General features: G+C 35.9%; 1 protein-coding gene across 3 annotated transcripts in view; it reads right to left on the reverse strand.

Moving 5' to 3' along the window:
• Window positions 1-2,135: 2,135 nt before the first annotated feature.
• The window catches only part of HEATR5B (HEAT repeat containing 5B), a 98,318-nt gene continuing 74,145 nt past the window's right edge, over window positions 2,136-26,308 (reverse strand). For 2 of the 3 annotated variants that reach the window (XM_055327221.1, XM_055327220.1), the window contains exons 28-36: window positions 24,797-25,034; window positions 21,719-21,973; window positions 20,129-20,256; window positions 17,129-17,273; window positions 16,192-16,458; window positions 14,823-15,047; window positions 8,372-8,523; window positions 6,957-7,170; window positions 2,136-3,019 (exon numbers count right to left, since the gene is read on the reverse strand). In XM_055327221.1, the coding sequence (XP_055183196.1) occupies window positions 2,715-3,019; window positions 6,957-7,170; window positions 8,372-8,523; window positions 14,823-15,047; window positions 16,192-16,458; window positions 17,129-17,273; window positions 20,129-20,256; window positions 21,719-21,973; window positions 24,797-25,034 (1,929 nt within the window). In that variant the 3' untranslated portion in view covers window positions 2,136-2,714. Of the gene's footprint in view, window positions 3,020-6,956; window positions 7,171-8,371; window positions 8,524-9,329; window positions 9,773-14,822; window positions 15,048-16,191; window positions 16,459-17,128; window positions 17,274-20,128; window positions 20,257-21,718; window positions 21,974-24,796; window positions 25,035-26,308 lie in introns of those variants that run through there. The other variant, XM_055327222.1, reaches the window with a different exon arrangement.

Consider the following 26,308-nt stretch of genomic DNA (forward strand, 5'->3'; position numbering starts at 1 on the left):
GGACCAGGAAATGGTCTAGAGCTTTTTCAGCTTTTGAAATTGCTGTTACTTGATGGTGGTTCCAACCATTTGCCATGTCTTCAGATGTTCTTAAAAGGAAAAAAAAACAAAAACAAAAAACACCATTGAGTCAGTGAGGGCCATAGATGGGTGTAAATGAGGCATGAGGGTTGTTGCTAGGCACTTTTTCCCTAAGTGAACTGATCAAAACTCTAGCGGAGCTGCATCTTGCACAGGGTCTAGGTGCAAACTCTGGTGGGCATTAACCCTTTGCATCTTATGTACTGTCTTTTTGTGTACCCACAGTAGTTGGATGTAGTGTGCCAGAAAGTTCCAAATCACATTTGCCACCCCTCCCTCTTATTTTCTTTTAAAAGATTTTACTCTTTGAGAGAGAGAGAGAGAGAGTGAGACAATATGCAGTGAGAGTGGCAGAGGGAGAGGGAAAAGCAGACTCCCTGCTGAGCAGGGAGCCTAATGCGATGCAGGGCTCCATCCCAGGACCCCAGAAGCATGACCTGAGCCAAAGGCAGATGCTTAACTAAATGAACCACCTAGGCGCCCTCCCTCCCCCTCCCTTTTAATGGCCACATGCTTCAGTTAATCATGAGGAAAGGACAGCTCTTAGTACATAGATCATATTTTAAGAGCTAATTTAAGCACATCTATGTGAATCACATGATTTGGGATTATGATAGCTTTAGATTCATTTGTGTTTGAGGGTCTTTATTTTGAGCCATGAAAGTTCAAGTCATGAATATACATCAAATCAGCTTACATACCCGCAGCTCCTTTTTTAGAGGTTGGCTTTTTCTGAGTGAGGCTTATCCCCCAATAAAGTTTTTTGAAAGCTAAAGCAAACAAACAAACAAAACAACAAAAAAACCCAAACAAGCAAAAAAACATCAAGAAGCCAGTCACAAAAGACCATATATTCTATGTGAGATGTTATACGAGATGTTCATAACAAGAATTGATGGAGATAGATAGTAGATTAGTGGTAGTGAAAGGCTGGCAATAAATGGAAAGGTTGTAGGGTGATCGCTAAAGGGTGTGAGGTTTCTTTTTTTTTTTAAGATTTATTTATTTCAGAGATAGAGCATACACAAGTACACGTAAGCTGGGGCGGGGGTGGCGTGGGGGGGGTGGACAAAGGGAGAGGGAGAAGGAAAGGGAAAAGAATCTTTTTTTTTTTTTAATTTTTTTTTATTTATTTATGACAGTCACAGAGAGAGAAGGAGAGAGAGGCAGAGACATAGGCAGATGGAGAAGCAGGCTCTATGCACCGGGAGCCCGATGTGGGATTCGATCCCGGGTCTCCAGGATCGCGCCCTGGGCCAAAGGCAGGCGCCAAACCGCTGCGCCACCCAGGGATCCCCGAGGGAAAAGAATCTTAAGCAGACTCCTTGCCCACCAGTACAGCGCCCAAGGCATGGCTCATGACCCTGATATCATGACCTGAGCCAAAATCAAGAGTCAGTCGCTCAACTGACTGAGCCATCGGGGTGGCCTATGAGATTTCTTTTTGGAATAATGAAAATGTTCATAATTGATTGTAGTGAAGGTTGCACTCCCGTGTGAATAAACTAAACAAAGCCTGATGAAATGAAAAAACCACCCTGTAGATATAAAGGAAAGTGAGACAACTGGTGAAAGAAAGCACCTATGTGAGGCCTAAAAGCCTGAATAAGACAGCCTGACAGGAAGACAGGAGTCGCCAGCTGGTTAGGGCATGAAAGCAGGTAGGTGGCAGCAGATGATAAAGAGGTATGCATCTGGAATATTCAGAAAGGTGATTTTTTGTTGATACTGCAGTCTATGTAACACTCTCTGGTAAAACTTGGGTGTTTAAAATTTGCTCAACATTGTGTCAATGCTTATCTCATCTATTATCTACTTGATGTGGTAAAATTCCCATTGCACAACAGACTGGCATCATCATAATTATGACGAATTCATTTTTGTATGCCCTGTAGCACTTAGCCTGATGCCTCATATACAGTAGGCACTCAATAAATATTTAACGAATGAAACTAACCATCATAGTCAGGACTCAATGCTCTGTATTGTGGTTATAAAACATAACCAAGGTCAAATTTTAGCCATCAAAAAAAAAAAGCAGAACATCATTCCACATTTGAAACATTTAATAGACCTTTAAATGAGAGTTTTAATTCAGTTAACAACTAAAATACACACAAGCATAATTTAGTAATTAAAAAGATCTATCAGAAAGGTAAGGACATTTTGAAAAATGCTAAGAAAACGTGCCTTTATTCATATTATATACACCACGAAACATTTTCCATTCTTTTAGTTTCTTCAAAATTTAAATTCTGCTTGTTTCTCAATTAAATTTTTTCTTGACAGATGCTGAATATTGACCTATTTTTTCCCCGGACAATACCAATAGGCTACCCAACTATGTGATATAATTGTTTTTAGCACTTAAATTTAAGAGACTGTGGCTCAGTATTTAAAAAATAAATTAATAAAAAAGAATTAGGAGGAAAATGAAAGCACAAACACCACATGATAAAAACAATCACTCCTTCCAAATCAGAAAGTGGCATAAGCATTATTTTACTTAACCTACTTAGAGCATACAATACCCATATACAAATAAAGTAGAACCTGTAGCCCAGGATGGTACAGTGGCTATCACTAATAAATTGTCAGTTGACAACATAAACAAAAATGAATGGAATATCAAATTAAAAAAAACTTGTTTTTAGCTTAATGGTTGGTGTAGAATGTACAGTAGGGGTTGGCTGCCTGGTAGCTGCTTTAGCTTTGCTGGCTTGGCTTGCTCGAACAGCAGTTTCCAAACGTACTTTCAATTCAGGAGCCGCTCCCATTACTGTCTTGAAAGCATGTGGATATAGAGGTCCAATATGCATTAAATTCTGGAGCGCAAACTCATGAAGATCCTTGGAAACTGTGCTTGCTGAGGCAAAAGAATTTTCATCCAGCAGGTAAGAGATCAAAGTGGGAACTAAAAGGGCAAGTAACTGGACTCCTGCAAATAACAATGATACATTCTGAAGATCATCACGAATCTGTCAATTACAATAAACTTTAATTTTAAAATTAGGCAATTACCACAATAGTATCATAATAAAACATAAGTAGATAGAATCTGTTTTAGACTTCAATAATAACTCATAAGTATATTAAATATTTACTTAGTGCAAGCTATGTTAGGGCTGAAGACCAGGTTTGTTAAGATTATGTTTTAGATTTATATTAATTTGTTTTATTAAACTAAAAATACAAAAAAATTTAAGAAAACAGAGGGTCACAGGGGAAGAGAGGAAAAATAAAACAAGATGAAATCAGAGAGGGAGACAAACAAGAGACTCAAATCTAGGAAACAAACTGAGGATTGCTGGAGGGGAAGGGGCATAGGGTAACTTGATGATGGACATTAAAGAGGGCAAGTGATGTAATGAGCACTGAGTGTTATATACGACTAAAGAATCACTGACCTCTACCTCTGAAACCAATAATATATTACATGTTAATTAACTGAATTTAAATTTTAAGGAAAGGCAAACAAAAAAAAATGCTGGCCATTTGGTGAAATGTACTCAGAGAGCATGATCATGACATTTTTAAGGGTATTTCAGAATAGGGAGGTTAGAATAGGAAACAGAACCTGAGCAGCATCCCTTTACTGTTATTTAACTAAAACTAGGTATTCCTTCTTTTTAAAATAGAAATACAACTCTTTCCCATTTCATCATCCCCTCAAACCCACAGTAAGTAAGGGGAAAATATCTCAAAAAGAATCAAATATGTAGAATTTAGGGTTAAAAAACAAGAACCCATGTCTGGCTGACATAAATTCGAAGCCCTGAGAGATTTATTTGGAGAGTTAATCCCACTTATTAGTCTCTTTGTCTTCCCATATTAACAATTCCATCCTGGAATATAAGTTTCATTAAAGCTGGTATTTTTCTTAAGAAAAAAATGTGATCATATATACGTATGTATCTGATAATAAACATTGAGAATCGTGCTTTTTCCACTTTTAATTTCTGTTAATTTTTGTAGAATGATAGTAGCCAAGGCTGTAGGGGAGCAGGAAGCACCTGATCCAGAACATGGAATACAACACTCACTGACCTCAAGAAAGACAATGAAGATAATCATGAGGCCTTTCCAGAACCCTAATCCCACTCTGCCCCTGTGAGCCACCCAGGCACCCTGCTACTCACAATACTTAAACAAAGGAGAGGTAAAATTGATTAGGACACTATTATAGCTATTTAGTTATGAGATGATTAGATATAAGAATAGAAAGCAAGATTCTCTTGAATCCTAGAGAAGTTTCAAAAGAAGGTAAGACAAGTTCTGAGTAGCAGATTGAATAAAGATGATGAGAATTAAGACTCAAATATAATTCCGATGTCTTTGCTTATAACCTTGGTCATGTTGAGTATAAAAACATTCACTGCCTATTTCTGTAATGGATACTGCAAAGTTAAAAACAAAAAATTAGCATTTGCAACTGTTGTGAAGAAAGTTGAATGATAAAACAAATTTAAAAGCTAGAAAATTCACCCTCTGGGAATTATATTACTATATTTTATATAACTATATATTATAGTTTTAAGTGTTGGTGAGATCTATCAGCAATAAGCATTATCATGGTTTCTTCATTTTTTAAGACTGCTTCACTGAGATAATAGATGCATTGTATTTGTAGGAAGACTTTTGAGAGTTATAGTAAAATTGGCATTTAAAAAAAATTAAGATAAATATAAGGCTGAATGCATGCAAAAACCAAAGGGAAATGAGTCCTATAAATGCGATATGATGGTGTTTACCAGGAAGATAACATCAAATCAATGAATGAATGAATGAACATATATGATATAATGAGATGGCCACCATGTACCTTTGGTTTTGGCCATGACGGTCACAAACACAGGCCATGACGTCAGCCACACCATTTCTATCCAAATAATCTACTGATATCTAATTTCTTTTTTTTTAAGATTTTATTTATTTATTTATTCATGAGAGAGAGAGAGAGGCAGAGACACAGGCAGAGGGAGAAGCAGGCTCCATGCAGGGAGTCTGATGTGGGACTCAATCCTGGGACCCCAGGATCACGCCCTGGGCCGAAGGCAGGCGCTAAACCGCGGAGCCACCCAGGGAACCCTTCTACTGATATCTAATTTCAACTAAACTTATCAACTCCCAAACAGTCTTTCTTCCTGACTTTTCCAATTTTGATACTCCTTCCACACTTCTTTCAGGGAACAGTTCTGTTTTGGCTCTCCTCTTTTGCTCCCTATAACCCGTAACTCATCAACTCAGGTCAGTTTTTTTCATAACTACCTCTGCATTTCTCCTTTTCCACTTTCATAATTCTGGATTATTATTTTTTTAAAAGATTTTATTTATTTGAGGGAGAGAGCACAAATGCATGCAGGCATGTGTGTGTGTGTTGTGGGGAAGAGCAGAGGGGGAGGGAGAGAGGGACAGGCAGATTCCAAGCGCAGAGTGCAGAACCCGACTCAGGGTCCAATCTCCAGACCCCAGACCACCATCAGAGCCAAAACCAAGAGTCAGATGCCACCTAGGAGCCCCTGGGTTATTATTTTATTTTAAAATCTTATTTTATTTTTTAAGATTTTATTTATTCATTCATGACACACACACACACACACACACACACAGAGGCAGAGACACAGGCAGAGGGAGAAGCAGGCTCCATGCACGGGAGCCTGACATGGGACTCGATCCTGGGTCTCCAGGATCACACCCTGGGCCCAAGGCAGGCACTAAACCGCTGAGCCACCCAGGGATCCCAAGGGTTATTATTTTATAGTGAAGCTCTTAAAATAACTTTTTCAAAGCCTCTACCTTCCAATTTCCTGTCAGTTTTTTAAAGGGAAAAAGAAAAAAACTTACGATAGAAAAAATGGATATAACTGTTATCTGAAGAGTAATCTGGCAACATATATTAAAAGCCTTAAAAACATGCACTTCCTTCAATCTCTAGTAATTTCATGTTAAGAAATTTATCTGATAGATATAATAAAAAATGTGTGCAAAGATATCTGTACAAGGATACTCATCTCAGTTATTTACGATATTGAAAAATTAGAAACAGCTTAATGTTCAATCACAGTTCAAAAAGCATAGTCTTTCTGCAACAATTAAAAGTCATATTTCTAAAAACAAATCTTAGACTGTGATGAAATCAAAGGAATAAAGAAGAGTAGGAATTAAACTGCCTAAGTCTGATTAAATGGATGTATCTGGTAGCTTTTCCTTGTTTTTATTTAAAGATTTTATTTATTTATTTGAGAGAGAGAAAGTGAGGGAGGGAGAACATGAGCAGGGGACAGGGAGGAGAAGCAGGCCCCTGGCTGAGCAGGGAGTCCGACTTGGCTTGATTCCAGGACCCTGGGATCATGACCTGAGCCGAAGGTAGCCACTTAACTGAGCCACCCAGGCGCCCCTCTGGTAGCTTTTCATTAAATAAAAATGATTTTTAAATTTCAAAATTGGAGGTATTTTAATAATGATGTTTAGCATTAATATTAATCTGATCCTATTTGTTATAAAGCTTATGTACTTGTATTATGACACCGTAATAAATTATTTTTATAAATCAATTAAATATCGACATTTTTCCTAGGTCTTAAATAGTACATTCCTAGAAGAAAAAAATCAATGTGTTGAAATGCTATCAGTAATTTGTTTTAACCTCTTGCTCATAAAAAAAGTGAATTTGAATCACCTCAATACATTGTTAGTAGTATGAGCAAAAATATTAATCTTTCAGATAGTAACCACTCCTTAGTAAACTTACTGCAATGGCCTGTGTCCAATATCAAAGAAGAAGTATATATACATGTACACACACACACACACAGACACACACACACACACAGTTCTTCATTTTGGATTATTGTGTTTTTATTAAGAATACTTACTATTCTGTTCTTCCCCAAGAGCAACTAATGTTTCCAGAACTTTGATTCCTTCTTGAACAGCTAAAAGTTCTGTGCTACTGGCTGGTCTATTTCTTTCAACAGCTTTCAGCTTTTCAACCACTATTGGAGCTAAAGAATGGATATAGGGGGTTGATAGGGCACGATTGGAATGCTGGAAGACTGAGAGGAGAAGCTGGTAACATTTGGCTTGAACCTATAAAAGAAAATCATTTAATTAATTAACATGTGTGATAGTTCTTATTTGCTGTACAATCACACTGCAACTTAATATATGCTGAAAAGATGTGATATTGCAGAATGAAAATAAAAATGTGGGATGAATAAATGCCATTTTCTATTTATGGAAATGAAGTTAGAATAATGAAACTTTCAAAATTAAATTAAGTTAGAATAATGAAACCTCCAAAATTAATTAAAATTAATCAAATAAATATTCCTTACATGGTAACTGCCAAATTACCAAGCTTACATAATTCATATATTTCTATAGTGTGGAAGAAGCTAGGAATTCCAATATATGTTTTTTATTTTTTCTTTACTTGACAATTGTCCCTTTTACTTCAACCTATTTAGTAAGGAAAGCTAGTATCTAAATGATGTCAAATACTGCTATAAAAATACACTAGACAACTCAAGTTCATTTGAATTCCCTGGAAATGACTGCTTATGCCAATTTAAGTTTTCCAGGACTAGAAAGTAAAATCTCATTGGCTCCACTTTAGCTTAAAAAGACTTCATACTAACAACAACAACAACAACAACAACAACAACAACAACAACAAAAGGAAGATCCATCACCCTATGGGTCAAATAGTAGAATAAAGCAGTTTCAGCACTTCGGTAGAAGAGAAGTTGCCAGACCTTGCTGGGCATAAGAAATACTTGGGCAGTATTTTTAAAATACAGACTTATGATTCAGGAAGACAGTAGCAGAGTCTAGGAATCATGTTACTAAACTTATTTTTTTCTGATGTGCAGCAGGACTGAGAATCTTTAGACTCTGACATTGTGAAACCAAAAAAAAAATGTATTTTCTAGAAAAATTTCATCAAAACATGTAATATAATAAAACTTATAATATAAATTTATTCTTTAATGTTTTTGGTGCCATTAAGTAAACAGTGAAAAATATGATCATAGACTCATGTAAAATTTCTACCAATATAAGCCGAGTTCATCAAACATTTCAGATATTGGAAAATATTTTGCATGTATAAATATGCATACACACATGTCTCCAAGTGCTTAAAGTGAGTAACCTTTGCAGCTTTTCTATTCAAAAGCTATATAACAAATATTTAGGTTTTCATTTGATGTATCACCCATTTTAATGAATCAATCTAAAATTTTACTGATAAAGTGGAATTTTACCACTGTGTTTAAGTGTAACTTACCCATGGGTCACATGAATTTAATGCATTTTTAAATCTGTTCATGCAGCCATTCTGTAATGACTGGACTCCTATTATTTCACTACTAGCAGACCACAGGAAGAGTGCAATTGCTGTTAGCATGCTTACTTCATCAGGCATAGGCATGGAATCTTCTGAAATATATGAATAATATTAAAATATGTGAAAAATTAAAGCAATGTGCTATTTCCAACATGTTTTGGAACTCCAATCTTGAATAACCCTCTCTCCTAACCCACACACTGCCTAAATCTAATACAATCCATAAACAACTTTATGAATAGAACTCATCTACTACTAAGGAAACGGAGATACTTTATTAGGAGTCCTGTATTTAAATTCTTTTTTCAAAAAAAAAATAAATTCTTTTTTCCTTTTTTGGATGGTACGATATTAACTAAAAAAAAATTCCAGCATAAATCTTAACAAGGGAAAGCAAATTTGAGTAGGAACAATAACACAGTAATAAAGAATTACTTAAAACTTATGTAGCTATGTAACTTCTTTATAGTTTAAATTGATAAAAAAATTTCCACATACTTTCCTTCCAACAAAGTTAAGTGATTATAAAATATTCTAAGTAATTTAAAAATCCACAGTAGACCTATAAATTTTATACAACCATAATCTAAAAAATCTGGCACAATTTCTTGAACACACTATTCTCATAATTTTAGAGAACTTCTTTCTATCACAATCATTTATGTGAGGATAGATACAACCTAATGGAAATATAGTATGTAATTAGAAATACAGGAAATATTTATATTTATTCTAAAGAAAACTACTATTAAACATCTAAGAGATCTATACTATTTTATCACGATTTATTTCATGGCTGAACTTACTACCATTCTTTCTGTATGAATTTGGACTAATTTGTAAACAGCAAATACTCAATATAATCAATAATTTATCAGGAGTATGAACATATATATTTGGTATGTTAACATTATTTAATAATTAGGGTACTGGCATACAATAGAATGGGCTAAGAACAATGGTTGAAAAGAAGTTTGTTAATTTAACACACACACAAAGAGATGCAAAATTTGAAGGATTTAGCAAACCTACAATCATCTAAGTCATACCTCTTAAAAACCCAACTCCATAGTAGGAATATTATTGCAGGTGAAATGAGAACAATTTCTAACTCAGAGTTTGTGACAATGTAAGCAATTTTTTGTTGGAAAATTAACACTTTATTTTAAAATTGTGACTTTAACGGGCACCTGGGTTGCTCAGTCCATTAAGTGTCTGCCTTTGGCTCAGATCATGATCTCAGAGTCCTGGGATCAAGCCCCACGTTGGGCTCCCTACTCAGTGGGGAGCCTGCTTCTCCCTCTGCCTCTGGCTACTGGTCCCCCTGCTTGTGTTCTCTTTCTGTCAAATAAATAAATAAAACATTTTAAAAATAAAAATAAAAAAACAAAATTGTGACTTTAAGATTTGCCATTTATTTATTTTTTTACTTTTTAGAGACTTTATTTATTCATGAGAGACATAGGGAGAGAGGCAGAGACATATGCAGAGGGAGAAGCAGGCTCCCTGCAGGGAGCCCAATGCGGGACTCAATCCCAGGACCCCAGGATCATGACCTGAGCCCAAGGCAAATGTCAACCACTGAGCCACCCTGGTGTCCCCAAGATTTGCCATTTAAATACGGTTTTCTACTAAAAGAAATCAGGAAAGGTGTTTTGGAGAGGTGATGGGTTCCAGAACACGAATAGGAAAAATGCAAGGTAAGCCTGCTATTTCTTGCTGCAGAAAAATAAAAATGTGCTCAAGAAATAATGGGGATATGCCAAAATGACAATAATGGGTCCATTGAATTAAATATAAGATCATAAATCTGATAGTAATAAATAAACATATAAGAAAATAATAAATGAGGGCAAAGAAAAAACTCAGTGAAATGCTAGCTAATATATGTAAAAGGAAGAAAATACAGAAGTTAGAAAATTATCATTTTGACATCATCACAGTAATAACTGTGCAGGTACAACAGATGTTAAAACCATTGGGTATGCGGGCACCTAACTGGCTCAGTTGGTGGAGTATGCGACTCTTGATCTCAGGGTCCTGAGTTCAAGCCCCATGCTGCAGGTAGGGTTTACTTAAGAAAAAACAAAAAAACCAAAAACCCCAAAAACCAATGGGTGAAAGCTTGATGGGGAACAGATAATTGACAGAGTTTCAAATTATGTCTCCACAAATTCCTTATTAATTGTAAAAGGGAAAAATATCAACTTTATAGTAGAGAAATATGACAGACACCATCTTAATCAAGTTATTAAAGTTAAGATTCCCAATAATGGGATGAAGCAATATTATATACCTCCTTACAAGATGCACTGAGAAAGAAATAAAAATATTCATATAGTCTTCCTTCCAAAAAAGCAAAACCTGAATCTAATGATGAGAAAAAAAAAATCATGCAATTCCAAACTGAAAACCAATCTATAAAATAGATGTCTGTACTTTTAAAAAACATTAGTATCATGAAAAATTTTTTAAAAAAGTTGAATGACTGCCTCAGACTAAAGAAGATGAAAGCAGGGATCCCTGGGTGGTGCAGCGGTTTGGCGCCTGCCTTTGGCCCAGGGCGCGATCCTGGAGACCCGGGATCGAATCCCACGTCGGGCTCCGGGTGCATGGAGCCTGCTTCTCCCTCTGCCTGTGTCTCTGCCTCTCTCTCTCTCTCTGTGTGTGTGACTATCACAAATAAATAAAAAATTAAAAAAAAAAGAAGATGAAAGCATTAGGACAACTAAGTACAGTGCATGATCATGGACTATATCCTAGATAAAAAGAAAAGGTTCTATAGTCATTATTAGGACAATTGGTAAAATTTGTATCTGAACAATAATAGCATTATATCGATGTTAAATTGCCTACATTTGAGAATTCTTCTGTGGTTATGTAAGAGAACATTCTTGTTCATAGGACATCCATGAAGCATTTAGTAGTGAGTCATGATGACTTCAGTGTATTCTCAAACAGCTCAGCAAAATTAACAATGATATTAACAATAACATGCAGATTACAGAGTAATAAAATTAAAATGTGGCAAAATGTTAACAGTTGATGAATCTAGGAGGAGGGTATACTATAGTTTACTATACCATTCTTATAACTTTGTAAAAAGTTTGAAGTCTATTTCATAATTGACATTTTTAAAAATGAAAAAATAATTCCAGCAATCTTAAGAGTATATACTATACCCAAGGAGATTTTACATACATGCATGTGTTTGTTCATGTGAGTACACACACATGCACGTTTTTTCGAAGTGGAAGTCTCAGATTTTATACTAAGAAATATGATTTCCTAAATAAAAATTCTCTATTACAAAATTATCCTTGTAAAGCAAAGGATTCTGCTTGCCTTACTGGCAAATACTATACAAATAATACCTCTGGCCTGATCTCCACTTCATACTGTCTCCTGAAAATTCATTTCTGGACAGAATATCTTAGTCAAGTTAATTTTCTTATCATACCTTTAAATTAACTTAATATTAATGAACTAGACTGATAAAATATCAAAACCTTCCCATATAGCTGACAATTGGGAAAACACATGATGTTTTTAAAAAAGATTTAATTAATTTATTTGACAGAAAGAGAGAGAGCAAGCAGGGGGAGCTGCAGAGGGAGAGGGAGAAGCAGAGTCCCCGCTGAACAGGGAGCCTGATGCCTGGCTCAATCCCAAGACCCTCAGATCATGACCCGAGCTGATGGCAGACTCTTTTTTTTTTTTTTTTTAAGATTTTATTTATTTATTCATTCATGAGGCAGAGAGAGAGAGAGAGAGGGAGAGAGGCAGAGAGAGAAGCAGGCTCCATGCAGGGAGCCCGATGTGGGACCCAATCCTAGGACTCCAGGATCACGCCCTGGGCCAAAGGCAGGCGCTAAACCGTGATGGCAGACTCCTAAGCCACCCAGGTGCCCCAAAAACATGATTATTGACTATGACACTGCCCCATGAAAATTAAAACAATATTTATATTCTTAAACACTTAACTATTTCTTTATCTTGTTATTCATATCTATTTACACACATATACATATATATAAATATGGCATTTAATATTTCTTTCATTAAAAACCTGCTTTAAAAGCCAAACATTAACTCATGATAAAGCTAAAATAGTTTCAGTAGCATTAATAAAACTAATTAATTTTTCTCTTCCAAATAATTAATATTAAAAAATTCAGATAATAAAAATAATACATGGCCATTGTTTAACAATATAAAAATAGGGACACCTGGGTGGCTCAGCGGTTTAGCGCCTGCCTTTGGCCCAGGGCGTGATCCTGGAGACCCGAGATCGAGTCCCACATCATGCTCCCTACAGGGGGCCTGCTTCTCCCTCTGTGTCTCTGCCTCTATGTGTCTCTCATCAATGGATGAATAAAATCTTAAAAAAATATATATAAAAATGGTCTATGGAAGAAATAAAACTTGAAATTCTACTACCCAGTGACAGTTTAACTTCTAATGATTTTATTTATTCATATATTTGAGAGAGAGAGAGAGTGTGTGTGTGTACATGTAAGCATGAGGGCAGGGGAAAGAGGAAAGGAAAGAAAAGAATCTCAAGCAGACTCCATGCTGAATGTGGAGCCATTTCACAATCATGACCTGATCATGATCTGAGCCAAATCAAGAGCTGTATGCTCAACCAACTGAGCTACCCAGGCACCCTGTGATTTAATCTCTAGGTTCTGTTTGAATTTCTTCTGGCCTGGGGTATTTTTTTTTAAACTATACATTACTGTTTTAATTTATTTGGCATTTATTTTGAGTCATAATATAAGGTGAGGGCCTAATTGGAACTGGTATCTCAAAGAGCTGATACAAACCATTTGAAGAATAATGAATGTGCTTTTACATTCTCATGTGGATAAATGTCTGTTTTAAAGCAATTTGTGTGTTTCATTGCTCTATCTCTTGATTCAAGGGCTTGCTTCCACAGTCTTAGTGTGGACATGTTTTAATAGATGATAGGTGACATGGTAAATCTTTATTCTTTTTCAGTACTTGTGACATTTTCTTTACAACAGAAATAAAATGAGAGAAAAAAGTCAAACACAGAAGAAAAATGGACAAAAATGTGAATAAACATTTCCTCCCAAATTAAACAGAAGCATGAAAAATGCTTATAACTCACTAGGAAAATGAGAAATGCAAATTAAAACAATAAGACAGTACATTTTGCCCATCAGATAGCAAAATTTAAAAGTCTGAAATACCAAGTATTGGTGAGGACATGTAGAAATAGAGATTATCCTACACTGCTGGTGGGTGTATAAATTCATATGGCTACTTTGGAGAATGATTTGGCCATGTCTGATAAAATTAAAATGTGCCATCAATTCTGCTTCTGGGGTATTCTCTAGCAAATCTCATAGCATAAGTGCATGAAGATTTATAAAGATGTTCACGGTAGCATTTTTTATAATGGGGAAAAAAACAGAAATAGCAGAAATATCAATGGACAGGGGAATGAATAATAATTAAAAAACATAGTTTTCATGTGATGAAAACTATATAGAAGTTAAAAGGAATAAATGAGTTTTATATGTACATACTAATAGCTAAAAAAAAAAAAAAACCTTATTCCTGCGTAAGAAAGTAAAGGTAGAATGATATATACTATGACATTACTCATGTAAATTTAAAAACACAAGAGAAATACTATATATCACTCATGGTTATTTATCTCATTTTATATGTAATTCACATATGCATTTATTAATATATACATGCATATAATTTATTAATATAGACATACATTTACTAATACAGAAAGTATATTTATTTACATATGTAAATATTTCTGGAATGAAACATCAAAATCAAGACTGTAGTTTCATTTGAAGATAATCTGGGGTGGTGACAGATACATCAATTTTCTCTCCTATTATTTTTATTAAAAAAAACTGAAGCAAACAAATATATTAACACATATCAATTGGATTCTGAGTATATTTTCTAAAATCTTTTTTTTTTTTTTTTTTTGTGGGGGTAAGGGAGAACCTCCACCATGTATTTAAGTTGTAAGACAAGGACATTTACAGTCAACATCCAGAAAGGGTTACTAATAATGTTCCTACCTGTTACTAAAACACCCGAGTTGATTCAGTGTTACACTGCACTTCTCTGACAAGCTCATTCAATTAGTTATTGACAAACAGATATTTCTTTTTTAAGATTTTATTTATTTATTCATGAGAGACACAGAGAGACAGAGACATAGGCAGAGGGTGAAGGAGGCTACCTGTGGTAAGCCTGATGCAGAACTCACTCCCAGGACCCCAGGATCACGACCTGAGCCAAAGGCAGATGCTCAACTACTGAGCCATCCAGGTGCCCTGACAAACAGCTATTCCAATAGATTATGGGTTTTCAGCCCTGATTAGGTTACCTGGTTGAGAATATTCCAGGATGCATGCGAGAGTGCTGCGAATTAGAGCCGTCCACTGTTTCTGAGTGTCCTCAGTCTTGGCCATTGAGAGGGTCACGATGCTTTTAATCCCTTGAAGAGCTGCACTGACTGGTGGAGGGACCTGATTATCTGCAGACTTTACTGCTGTGTCTTTCAATATTCTTGCAATTAAAAACAGAATTGTGGGCAGGATTGTCATACACCCTGAATTGAAAACAAATCAAATTACCTCATAACTACTCAGTTCTCACATTACAGTTATTTCAATTGTTTTTTAGAATTGATTGTGGCTTAATATTATTTTTTCCCTTGTTGTTATACAAAATTTACTGCATTACTATTATTATAATCCAATGTTTAGAAAAGAAGATGACAAAGTGGCAAGTTAAAGAAGACAATATTTTCTTCCTTTTTCCATCTAGCCTTGTTCTTATTATTTCCAATATTTCCCCTTTAATATGTCATGCCCTTCAAAATGAAAATAAGAAGATAGAAAAATGGAAGGGAAGCACTTCCATACACTATGATAACTATCTGAGCAATTTGATGAATCTTGTAGCAATTCTAAGACATGCAATCAATCTGCAGCATACTGAAGTCAGCCTTAACCAAGCCAGGAAAAATGATGAAAAGACTATATGGGTAAGCAAAAAAGAAATGAAATAATCCTGGAACTTGTAGCTGAAAGAACTTTAAGGTCATCGAATCCAACCTCCCACCTCATGGAAGACGCTCCTCATCACTTTCTTAGGCCGCTATCATAGTCAGCCAGCAAAGCTCCAGCAGTGGAGAATTCATTATTTTCACATCTATATATAGGCTTGTGTTGGGATGAAATTTACCTTTATATCTCCTGATATTGTTTCTTTCTTCTAGACAGATAGAGGGAAAGTCTGCATTTCCATCCAGTACTTTTTGGATATCTGCAGACAACTATCATCTTTACAGCTATAATTTCTTTAGTTACTCCTTAGAGTTGGTGGTCACACTCATCTGATGTTTTCCGGTTTGTCAGAGACTCAAGAGTGGCAATCGAATCAGAAACTAAGCTGTTTAGTCATCCCATCTTATGCCTGTCTGCTTACATTCAGTGTCTTGCCTCAAGCTGGTGTTCTATCTCCTTGCTGAAGTTTGAAATACATCTGAAGAACATCTTAAGTTTTGGGTTTTTAAAAATCCTTAATCTTTATAGACTCCTAAAGATCAACACATCATAAAAGATGTAACTTCTCCTTCTGTACTTGAGATTTCAGAGGAAAATAATTCATAATAGTACGTAAAATCAAAGGCAAGCTCATCTTTGTCTACTGTAAAATAATGCATTTCCAAATAGTGATCAATACCATACCAGCAGGTGAACACAGGGATGGTAAGTCAGAGAGTATGGTAACTGTGGCTGCTACCAAACGAGCACTTTCTTCTGACAGTCGAGTTTTAGTGGCTATGTGACTGGGTGAATCCGACATCTTGGTACTGAGATGTGGCATATGCCGTACTAAAATGAACATCAACAGCTCCATAGTTGCAAACACGAGAGATTTTCCAGGAACAAGACCACCGCTGTCACCTCCTTCTCCTATTATAGGACAGGATTCTTTCTCCATGTCATCTTCATCTTCAGTGAAAGAACATTTGGTGAAATTTCCAGAAAAAAAGTAGTAATAGTACAGTACATTAAGTATATTTGAGAAATTCTTTCAGAAGAATTTACAACTGAAAGTTTAACTAATAACACATCTTACTCAGAATAATTCTCTGTCTTGCTAGAATTGTTTATTGAGTTCTCCTTAAAAGTCCTTCCTTTTAAAAGTAAAAGACAATCCATTTTTTACTTCAAAACATTTTATTAGGTATTTTTTAAAAAATACTTTATTGATCTATTCATGAGAGACACAGACATAGGCAGAAAGAGAAGCAGGCTCCATGCAGGGAGGCCAATGTAGGACTCGACCCCAGGACTCCGGGATCACAACCTGAGCGGAAGGCAGATGCTCAACCACTGAGCCACTCAGGTGCCCTATTAGGTAATTTTATTAGGAACGCATTTCATATCACAAGGAACACTTATAAGTTAGGTTGAACCATATGAAGTTGACACTTTTGAAGGTAAAAAATAGTTGACCATCAGGAATTTCACTTAGTTATTTCCAATGAAATCAAAATCAATTGCAAATCCTCTATATCTATGACTAAATTATTTATTAAAAATTTCCTGGCCTTGATATTTAAGAAGTTAGAGTACAAATAAAATCTACTTTGAAGTTAACATAATTTCTAGTGCTTACTTAGAGTGTTCCTTTTTTCTTGCAAATAATCCTGAGCAGCTCTTACTATCTGTTGTACAACTCCAGTAACCAGCAGCTGAACAGATGGTGGGTTCCAGGTCAACAGGAGGCGGTGCAAAACACTTAGCAACTCAACACCAATCAGCTATTATAAATTAACACAGGTAAATCTAATTAATCTTAATTTCAAAGGATAAATTTATGTTATTACAATCTAAGAAAATATGCATGTAAAAATAAATCTGGTAGCTAAAATTAATATATATGACTGTGTAACAAATAAGAACAGTATAACAATCTTGAGAAATGGTCATATTGTATTCCAACACACTTTCAATCAACAAAATACTGTGGATGCTAGGCACTTCCAATAAGTCCCCCTCCCATTCATCTCAGCAACTATTACAAACTTGAACCACTCACTTTTAAGCCACTTATAATCCCCCACTTCAAACCCACCCAATGAATCTGCCTCAAATTTCAAAGAGGGAGAGAAAAACTTAAGTATAACCAAAGCCACATTTACCTTTCTCGAGATCAAATGTCCAGACTCTATCCAAGGCTGATTAATCTTTCATTATCTGCTTCCTATACTGATTGACTTCCCCAGAATTCTTCAAGGGCCTTGATTGTACTTCACATGCCTTCAGCCTCTCTCTCTAGTTAGGTCCTTCTCCCAGGATAAGGAGAACACTCAGGTCTTTTCTGTCTCATTCCCATCCCCCTCTCAAATCCTCTCAGATCCTTCTTTCTGCCTCCATGTCCTCTATCTCTATTGTGCTTCCTCTGGTGCCAGGCCACATGCTTCCACTTCCTTCACCCCCTCACTTATTCCTCATTCTTCCATAATCTGGCTTCTGCTCACCTAAGAAAATCCTCTGTCTTCGGTCACTAATAACCTTCCCTGGACTCTCTTCTGTCCTTATATACTGGGATCCTGGTTCTTTTGAGACTGTTGTCTATCCTTGACACTCTCCCTTGTCCTTATAACTCTGTTCTTAGTTCTCCTCCTACCTCTGTAGTAGTCTCTGGTGCTTATTTCCCTCATCTCCATCCTTATTTGCTATTTGTAATATACCCTCATGTACCAGTCCTGGCCCTCTTTTTTTCCTTCTTTATTCAGTTTTCCTAGGCTAGTGTATAACTCGCTATTTCTCTGGAATTATGAAAAGAGCCTCTTAATTGGCCTCCCTTGTCATCTTTTATAGACCAATCTCACAAGGTTGATAAAAGGGATCAAATATATCTATATCTAAATCTATATCTATATCTATATATATATCATGTTCTTTTTTTTCTTTTAAGATTTTATTTATTTATTCATGAGAGACAGAGAGAGAGAGAGAGAGAGAGGCAGAGACACAGGCACAGGGAGAAGCAGGCTCCCTGCAAGGAGCCCTATGTGGAACTCAATCCTGGACCCCAGGATCATGCCCTGAGCCAAAGGCAGATGCTCAACCTCTGAGCCACCCAGGCATCCCTATATATACCATGTTCTGAAATACAAGTTTAATCATTCCTCTATTTTAACATTTTTAATGATTCTCTATTACTTTTAAGATAGATTTTAAATCCTTTAACATGTCACACAGGAACTTTCATGATTTGGCCCTTACCCTGTTATACAGCCTCATCTCCTAACAACCCCCACATGTTCCATTTGTCTCAGCCATAGTAAATGACAGCAGTGTCCTTGAACTTGTCATGTTCTCTCGAGCCTCCTTGTCTTTGTCTTTGCTTTTCTCCCAGAGAAGAAAACCCATTCTTCTTGTGCTGCCTCACTAATTCCTCTTTTAAGATATAATCCAACCATCATTTTCTCTGAGAAGCCATTCTTTACCTTCCCTGATAATGTCTGGGCTCCTCTCCTCTATTCTCATCATACCTTTACATATACTACTAGCTCAGCATTTATCATACTGTCCTGATCTTCTGATCCAGGTGCAGTGAAACCACTTGTGACAGCTATAGCCTCCAACTGTGTCTGATGCAGGATAAAAGTTGTTGAGTGAATGAATATAATTTTTGAGTCAGTGAACTCTGATGATATTGAAATTACAGGATCTGACTCAGGAAAAAAAAAATCCATCCAAGTGTTAAACAGTACTTGGATAAACAAAACATTATTGAGTCCAAAAAATAGCTAGGTAGGTGTGGGACATAATATGTTAAAATCAAAATGAGTGTAAACCTTGTATTCTCTCTTCATTCACAGATTAAATTTTAAATTATATAAAAACCTGAAGTTTCTTGAGTAATCTGTAGTTTAGCTAAGGAGTAGCTTTAGGCTGCAAGGCTGGGGTACAAGAAGAGTTCATCAGTGAATGAATCTTGTAATCACAAAGTATATGCTTTGCTTTATTTTGGTTTAGGTCACTATCATGTGCAAAACTAATCTGGATATATGAAATGCTAACAACTTCTTTTTTACCTGTTTGTGTTTTATGGAAAATTACCCCACCTGTAGTGATGGTGACCAAAAAGATGGTTCTTATTATAGAAATAAAAGAATTCCTAATTAAAAAGAAGAATAACAAATCCACTGGTAGCTTGGTTCTAGATCATGAATAAGCCCTCTAAGTATTACATACAGAACTAGAAAAAGCAATTCATTAAATTGTTTAGATAAGTAGTTGAGCCAGTGCAAAAAAAATTCATTAAATGAGAGATAAAAGTTGATCAAACATTTAAAAATGGTATAATTTATTTAATAGCCTTATAAATTACTTCAGCCCTTTATTAGTAGAATCATTAACTGGGACTGAAGGCATCCCTTAATTTTTAGTTTTATTCGACTACTGATGAACACATCTAAGAAGATACACTATTTTTATGCTGCCTGTGCCTGGTCACCCAACATCACTAGAATGCCTTACATAAAGCCAAAATCTTGAATACTTATTATATAATATTTATTTCATATGGGAGAAAGTTATATTAAGATAAATATGATAAAAACAAAGCATAACATTTATTATCTGTTATAGAAAAATACTGTACCTGATCTTCTGCAATATGAATTCGGGCATAAGGAGAATCTAGCAAGGTGTGTAAGGCCTGTAGACATGCTGTAACATGTTCAATAGGCTCCTCAGGTCTAGGGGAGCAAAGGAACTGTATACTCACACCTGTGATGTACATAATAAAAATACGTTTGTCTATAAAACACTTTGTTGCTTTGATGTCAGATTTTTTTCTCTATTTTTCCTCTATTCTTCTGAAGATTACTTTAACACATATTGAATGCTATTGTAGAGTTCAAAATGGTCACCAAAAGCAGTAGCCAAACTTTATAACACAGACTGTAGCTTTGCAATTAGGTTAATAATCAAATTGGAGGTAGGGAAGGGAGGCAGTTCCAAGGTCATGGAGTTAAGAAGATACTAGATTTTTTTATTTCAAGAACTTAAAAAAAATAACACATTAAAAATACACTTATGAAAATGATAAAATTACTTCTCATTACATGGTTGCTAAACAATTTCCATGTCTACAAAGAATTTTTAGTGGCAAACTACGGAGGTATAATGGATACCATGGATAACAATTGTTCTTAATTTGCATAATGTAAGGTCACTGTTTTAGATGAGTCTTATATTTTCATGTATAAGATCTATTGATGAGTTCTATAATTTCACTTTAGCAACTATGTTCCTTTTCCCTTCCAGAAAATATAAACCTGCTTAAGAGCCTCATTAGAATCTATAACACCTTGATGTTAAAAAAGCATCATCGATGCAATTATAAATTGAATTTATTCAAATTTTCTTTAACTTTGCATTTTACTATTTCCTCAAGGGACAATCTGTTAAGTGTTAAGTAAAAAGAAAATCTGCCTTTGAAAAAGAAAAATGTAGTTTTTCTTGAAAATTATTCAATATTGCTCTGCGAGTGAACACAATAGCTAAAATTTTTATAGTCTTTAATAATTAAATTTTTCTATTAAAAATTCAGTTAACAATTTAGAAAATGTGCTTAAAACTCCTCCTTTTATTATTCCCTCTCTGGACTGTGGTATATGAAACTTTTCTATAGCATTAAAATGAAAGCTATGAAGGAGTTCAGAATATGCCACACTAAAATATGCCTCTGTGGCATATTGATTATTTTGAGCTGAAGGTACTTGATGAATAGCAGATACAGTAAGGGCCCTCTAACCCCGTCCCACCTAAAAGCAGGTCATGAAACTTCTCATGAGAAAGGTGCCCTCCCTGTATTAGGAAGAGAAGACTGGGAGTCATTGTTGAAATAGACTTGTACAAACAAACTTAGTAAAATTAGTCCCCCCCCCATATATTTCCTAGTCCTTGTCCCACAATTTATTGTCCCCAGCCCACACCCCTTTGTCTGGTCACATCCCCACAATGTATTGTTCTTTGTGTAAAGTAGTATGTAAGTTTTTTGGCCTAATGGCTACTTTAGGTTGAAAATATTAAATAAATCTGCATGCTTTTCTCCTTAATCTGTTTTATCAATTTAATTCTCAGGCCAGCCACAGAACCTAAGAGGAGAGAAGGAAATTTTTTCTTCCTTACAGATATGAATTTCAGAAGTGACACATCTTTAAATACATCAATATAATACACCTACCTAAAATCAGGTGCATTCTGTCTTTGTTAATTTCTGGCAAAGATTTAGTACTAGGCGTTGCTCCTGATGCCTGGTTTAAATTCACGGGTGTAGAACGTTTCTGTAAGCCAGGTACTGCTGCTGCTTCTGCAGACTCTGAACATGTAAATCCTGTGCTATTCAGCCAAAGTGCCACCGCATGGAGAATGGGGGCCCATGAATTCCGGTAGTGAAGTCTAGCTGTATCAATAGTCTCTGGAGTATAAAATGCTCCCCCTGTAAAATAATCAAGCCAATTAAAGCCATTAATTTTATTGTAAGTGTTCAACCATTTACCAATAACTAACTTAAAAATACCCATTTCTTACCATCTTAGTCCATTTGGGCTGCTTTAATAAAATACCACAGACTGGGTGGCTTATTAACAACAGAAATGTATTTCTCTCATTTCAGGAAGTCTGAGATCAGGCTGCTAGCATGCTCAGGTAAGAGCCATCTCTCTGACTCCTACCTATATTCTCACACGGTAGAAGGGGCTAGGGAGCAATGTAGGGTCTCTTCTCTAAGGGTACTACTAATCCCATTTCAAAGGGCTCCACTTCATGACCCAAGCAGTTCCCAAATACCCACTTCCCGATACCATCACAATGGGGATTAGGTATCAACATGTGAATTTAGAAGGGACACAAAATTCAGACCATACCACATACGAAAGAGTAATCTGGCTAAAGAGAGTCTCTTTATTACAGTCACCAAAACTAATGTCTTTTCTGCAGCTGCAGAACTGTAGTGCCTGTGCCTTCCTCACCAAGGCTAGGGTTTCCAGCCTTTCCTTGCAACTGCGGATGCTGATGGGGATCCTCTCTCTTTCTCTACCCTGTGGTCACAGGCTTCCTCTTCACTGTTACCGGAGACTCCCTAAAACCCTGGTTACCTTCTCCTACCACAGCCAGGGAACTCTCTTCTTTCTCTTTCACTCTTCCTCTGCCATTCTTCCATAACTCCTGCTCTCACTACCAAACTGAGGACTTTCCCACCTGTTCTTCCATACACTTACCAGCACAGCAATAAACTTCATCATAGTTAGGCATAATGACTTGTTATGCATAGTTATTTAGAGTACTCTAGCTCATATAGTTATTATCATAACAGTGAGAATATTTACGCTTGGGTTAATAGAAAAGCTTATGCCATATTTGAATTTATAAATTCAATATGGAGAACATGCTCTAAGTGAGAGAACGCTAAGTCTACAGAAATTTAAAATGTCATTACTACATCTTATATTATTAAATTATTAATAATTAAATAATTAAATTTAAGGGGTTACACTCTCTTTTTAAATTTAAGATGTGTTAAGTTACATTGTAATATTATTAATTGCTGTTCTAGCTTTCACCAATTACACTTCATTTATTTTTTTAAATAAATTTATTTTTTATTGGTGTTCAATTTACCAACATACAGAATAGCACCCAGTGCTCATCCCGTCAAGTGCCCCCCCTCAGTGCCCGTCACCCATTCACCCCCACCCCCCGCCCTCCTCCCCTTCCACCACCCCTAGTTCGTTTCCCAGAGTTAGGAGTCTTTATGTTCTGTCTCCCTTTCTGATATTTCCCACACATTTCTTCTCCCTTCCCTTATATTCCCTTTCACTATTATTTATATTCCCCAAATGAATGAGAACATACACTGTTTGTCCTTCTCCGATTGACTTACTTCACTCAGCATAATACCCTCCAGTTCCATCCACGTTGAAGCAAATGGTGGGTATTTGTCGTTTCTAATGGCTGAGTAATATTCCATTGTATACATAAACCACATCTTCTTTATCCATTCATCTTTCGATGGACACCGAGGCTCCTTCCACAGTTTGGCTATTGTGGACATGGCTGCTATAAACATTGGGGTGCAGGTGTCCCGGCATTTCATTGCATCTGAATCTTTGGGGTAAATCCCCAGCAGTGCAACTGCTGGGTCATAGGGCAGGTCTATTTTTAACTCTTTGAGGAACCTCCACACAGTTTTCCAGAGTAGCTGCACCATTTCACATTCCCACCAACAGTGTAAGAGGGTTCCCTTTTCTCTGCATCCTCTCCAACATTTGTGGTGCCTTATTAATTTTCCCCATTCTCACTGGTGTGAGATGGTATTTCATTGTGGTTTTGATTTGTATTTCCCTGATGGCAGTGATGCAGAGCATTTTCTCATGTGCATGTTGGCCATGTCTATGTCTTCCTCTGTGAGGTTTCTCTTCATGTCTTTTGCCCATTTCATGATTGGATTGTTTTTCTTTGCTGTTGAGTTTAATAAGTTCTTTATAGATCTTGGAAACTAGCCCTTTATAGATCTTGGAAATTAGACTATCTGATATGTCATTTGCAAATATCTTCTCCCATTCTGTAGGTTGTCTTTTAGTTTTGCTGACTGTATCCTTTGCTGTGCAAAAGCTTCTTATCTTGATGAAGTCCCAATAGTTCATTTTTGCTTTTGTTTCTTTTGCCTTCGTGGATGTATCTTGCAAGAAGTTACTGTGGCCGAGTTCAAAAAGGGTGTTGCCTGTGCTCTCCTCTAGGATTTTGATGGAACCTTGTCTCACATTTAGATCTTTCATCCATTTTGAGTTTACCTTTGTGTATGGTGCAAGAGAGTGGTCTAGTTTCATTCTTCTGCATGTGGATGTCCAATTTTCCCAGCACCATTTATTGAAGAGACTGTCTTTCTTCCAATGGATAGTCTTTCCTCCTTTATCGAATATTAGTTGACCATAAAGTTGAGGGTCCACTTCTGGGTTCTCTGTTCTGTTCCATTGATCTATGTGTCTGTTTTTGCGCCAGTACCACACTGTCTTGATGACCACAGCTTTGTAGTACAACCTGAATCTGGCATTGTGATGCCCCCAGCTATGGTTTTCCTTTTTATAATTCCCCTGGCTATTCGGGGTCTTTTCTGATTCCACACAAATCGTAAAATAATTTGTTCTAACTCTCTGAAGAAAGTCCATGGTATTTTGATAGGGATTGCATTAAACGCCAATTACACTTCATTTAATTACTACTGTAAACTCCATAAAGGCAAAACTCTGAATGCAGTACTTACCATCAGGCGGGAGCTGACTAGCAAATTCAGCTGGTAAAGTTAAAAGCGCATAGTCTTTTAATGCTGCCAGCCACAGGCGGCTGAGTGTTGGCAGTTCGGGTTGCACAAGTGTTATTAAACTATCTGGTGGTAGTTCGTCTATAGTACCATAATCATCATCATCATCATCAGTACTTTTAATTGCTCTTTTTGGCTTTGACTCTGCTTCCTTCTTGATATTCATAGCAACCACATATACCTAGTAAGATATTTAGGAGGAGAAAATAACAGGGCATAATATTAAGAAATGACATAATCTAAATTGCTATGATTATACAACTGAATTATTGAATAATTATTATTATTATTCCAATGTTTCTACTCAATTAACTTAATTGAGTAGAAACACTGGAATATGTATACAACTTCATGATTTCCTGACAACCTCCAGAGAATAATCCCACCTGCTTTGGAGACCATCTTTTTTCATTGATCTGACTTCTGACTATTCCTCTCACAAAATATTCCTTGAGTAGGGTTCTCTGACATTTTTCTGGCTTTTCTTGTTAGACTTTACAAAGCCCCCTTTTATGTGTGTCTTTTTTTTGGTCATAGAGTATAACTTCCTGTTTATTGCTTCCACTTTCACAGACTTATTAGACATAATCGGATAGCATTCAAAGAAAAAGGCTGGAAGGGATGGAAGAAGGGCCAGAAAAAGGATTTCCATAAATATCCTTCTAACCCCTTAAGTGATACTTAGCAATCTTGCCTTTATAACAGAGAGTTGAGCAAAGCATATAATTTAATAGTCACATATATATTATCTGTATCCTTTCTCTCCATTTAGTAAGCCAAAATGATGTATAATAGCAACTTCCTAAAACATAATTTTAAAGATTCTTCTTCATTGCAGTTATTTTTTTTTTGTTTTTGCACACACATTTAAGCTTTGGCCACATGTATGGACTGACCAAAGAATATGAGGCAGAAGTGGGTGACGGTTTTACTCTGTAGGCAATGGGGAAGGGAAGAGGCCACTGCAGGATTTATTATGTATTTTTCCTGAACTTTTAATTTTATTCTAAAATTATACCATAAAAAGTTTGGAAAATGAGTTTTTAAAATTACTAATAATCCCAATTTTCAGGTTATCATATTCTATCTTTGTAAGTTGTAATTTTGTTGTACAAAGAATTTTGTATTTAATTTTATTTATTAACATATCATAATATTTTCCCATAAAATGCAAGTCTTCAAAACCATTACTCTTAATGGCTGTAGGGGATGAGTCATACAATTTTCCTAAGTTGAAATTTAATATTTACTCCTGATTCTTTACTCAGCCTTGGGAATCTTAAAAAGACAAGATACAGTGTTTCCAAAGACAAAAGGTGTGCAGCTCTTCATATTATAAATAATGTTCCAAGTTAAGCTTTTTGTAAACATTTCCTTCCTGTATTTTGGATATTTTCCCCTAAGATAAAATCCCAGAAACAGAATTACTGCATTAGTGATTACAAATATTTTTAT

This window comes from Nyctereutes procyonoides, unplaced genomic scaffold (genome assembly GCF_905146905.1).
Source record: "Nyctereutes procyonoides isolate TBG_1078 unplaced genomic scaffold, NYPRO_anot_genome, whole genome shotgun sequence".
Taxonomy (NCBI): domain Eukaryota; kingdom Metazoa; phylum Chordata; class Mammalia; order Carnivora; family Canidae; genus Nyctereutes; species Nyctereutes procyonoides.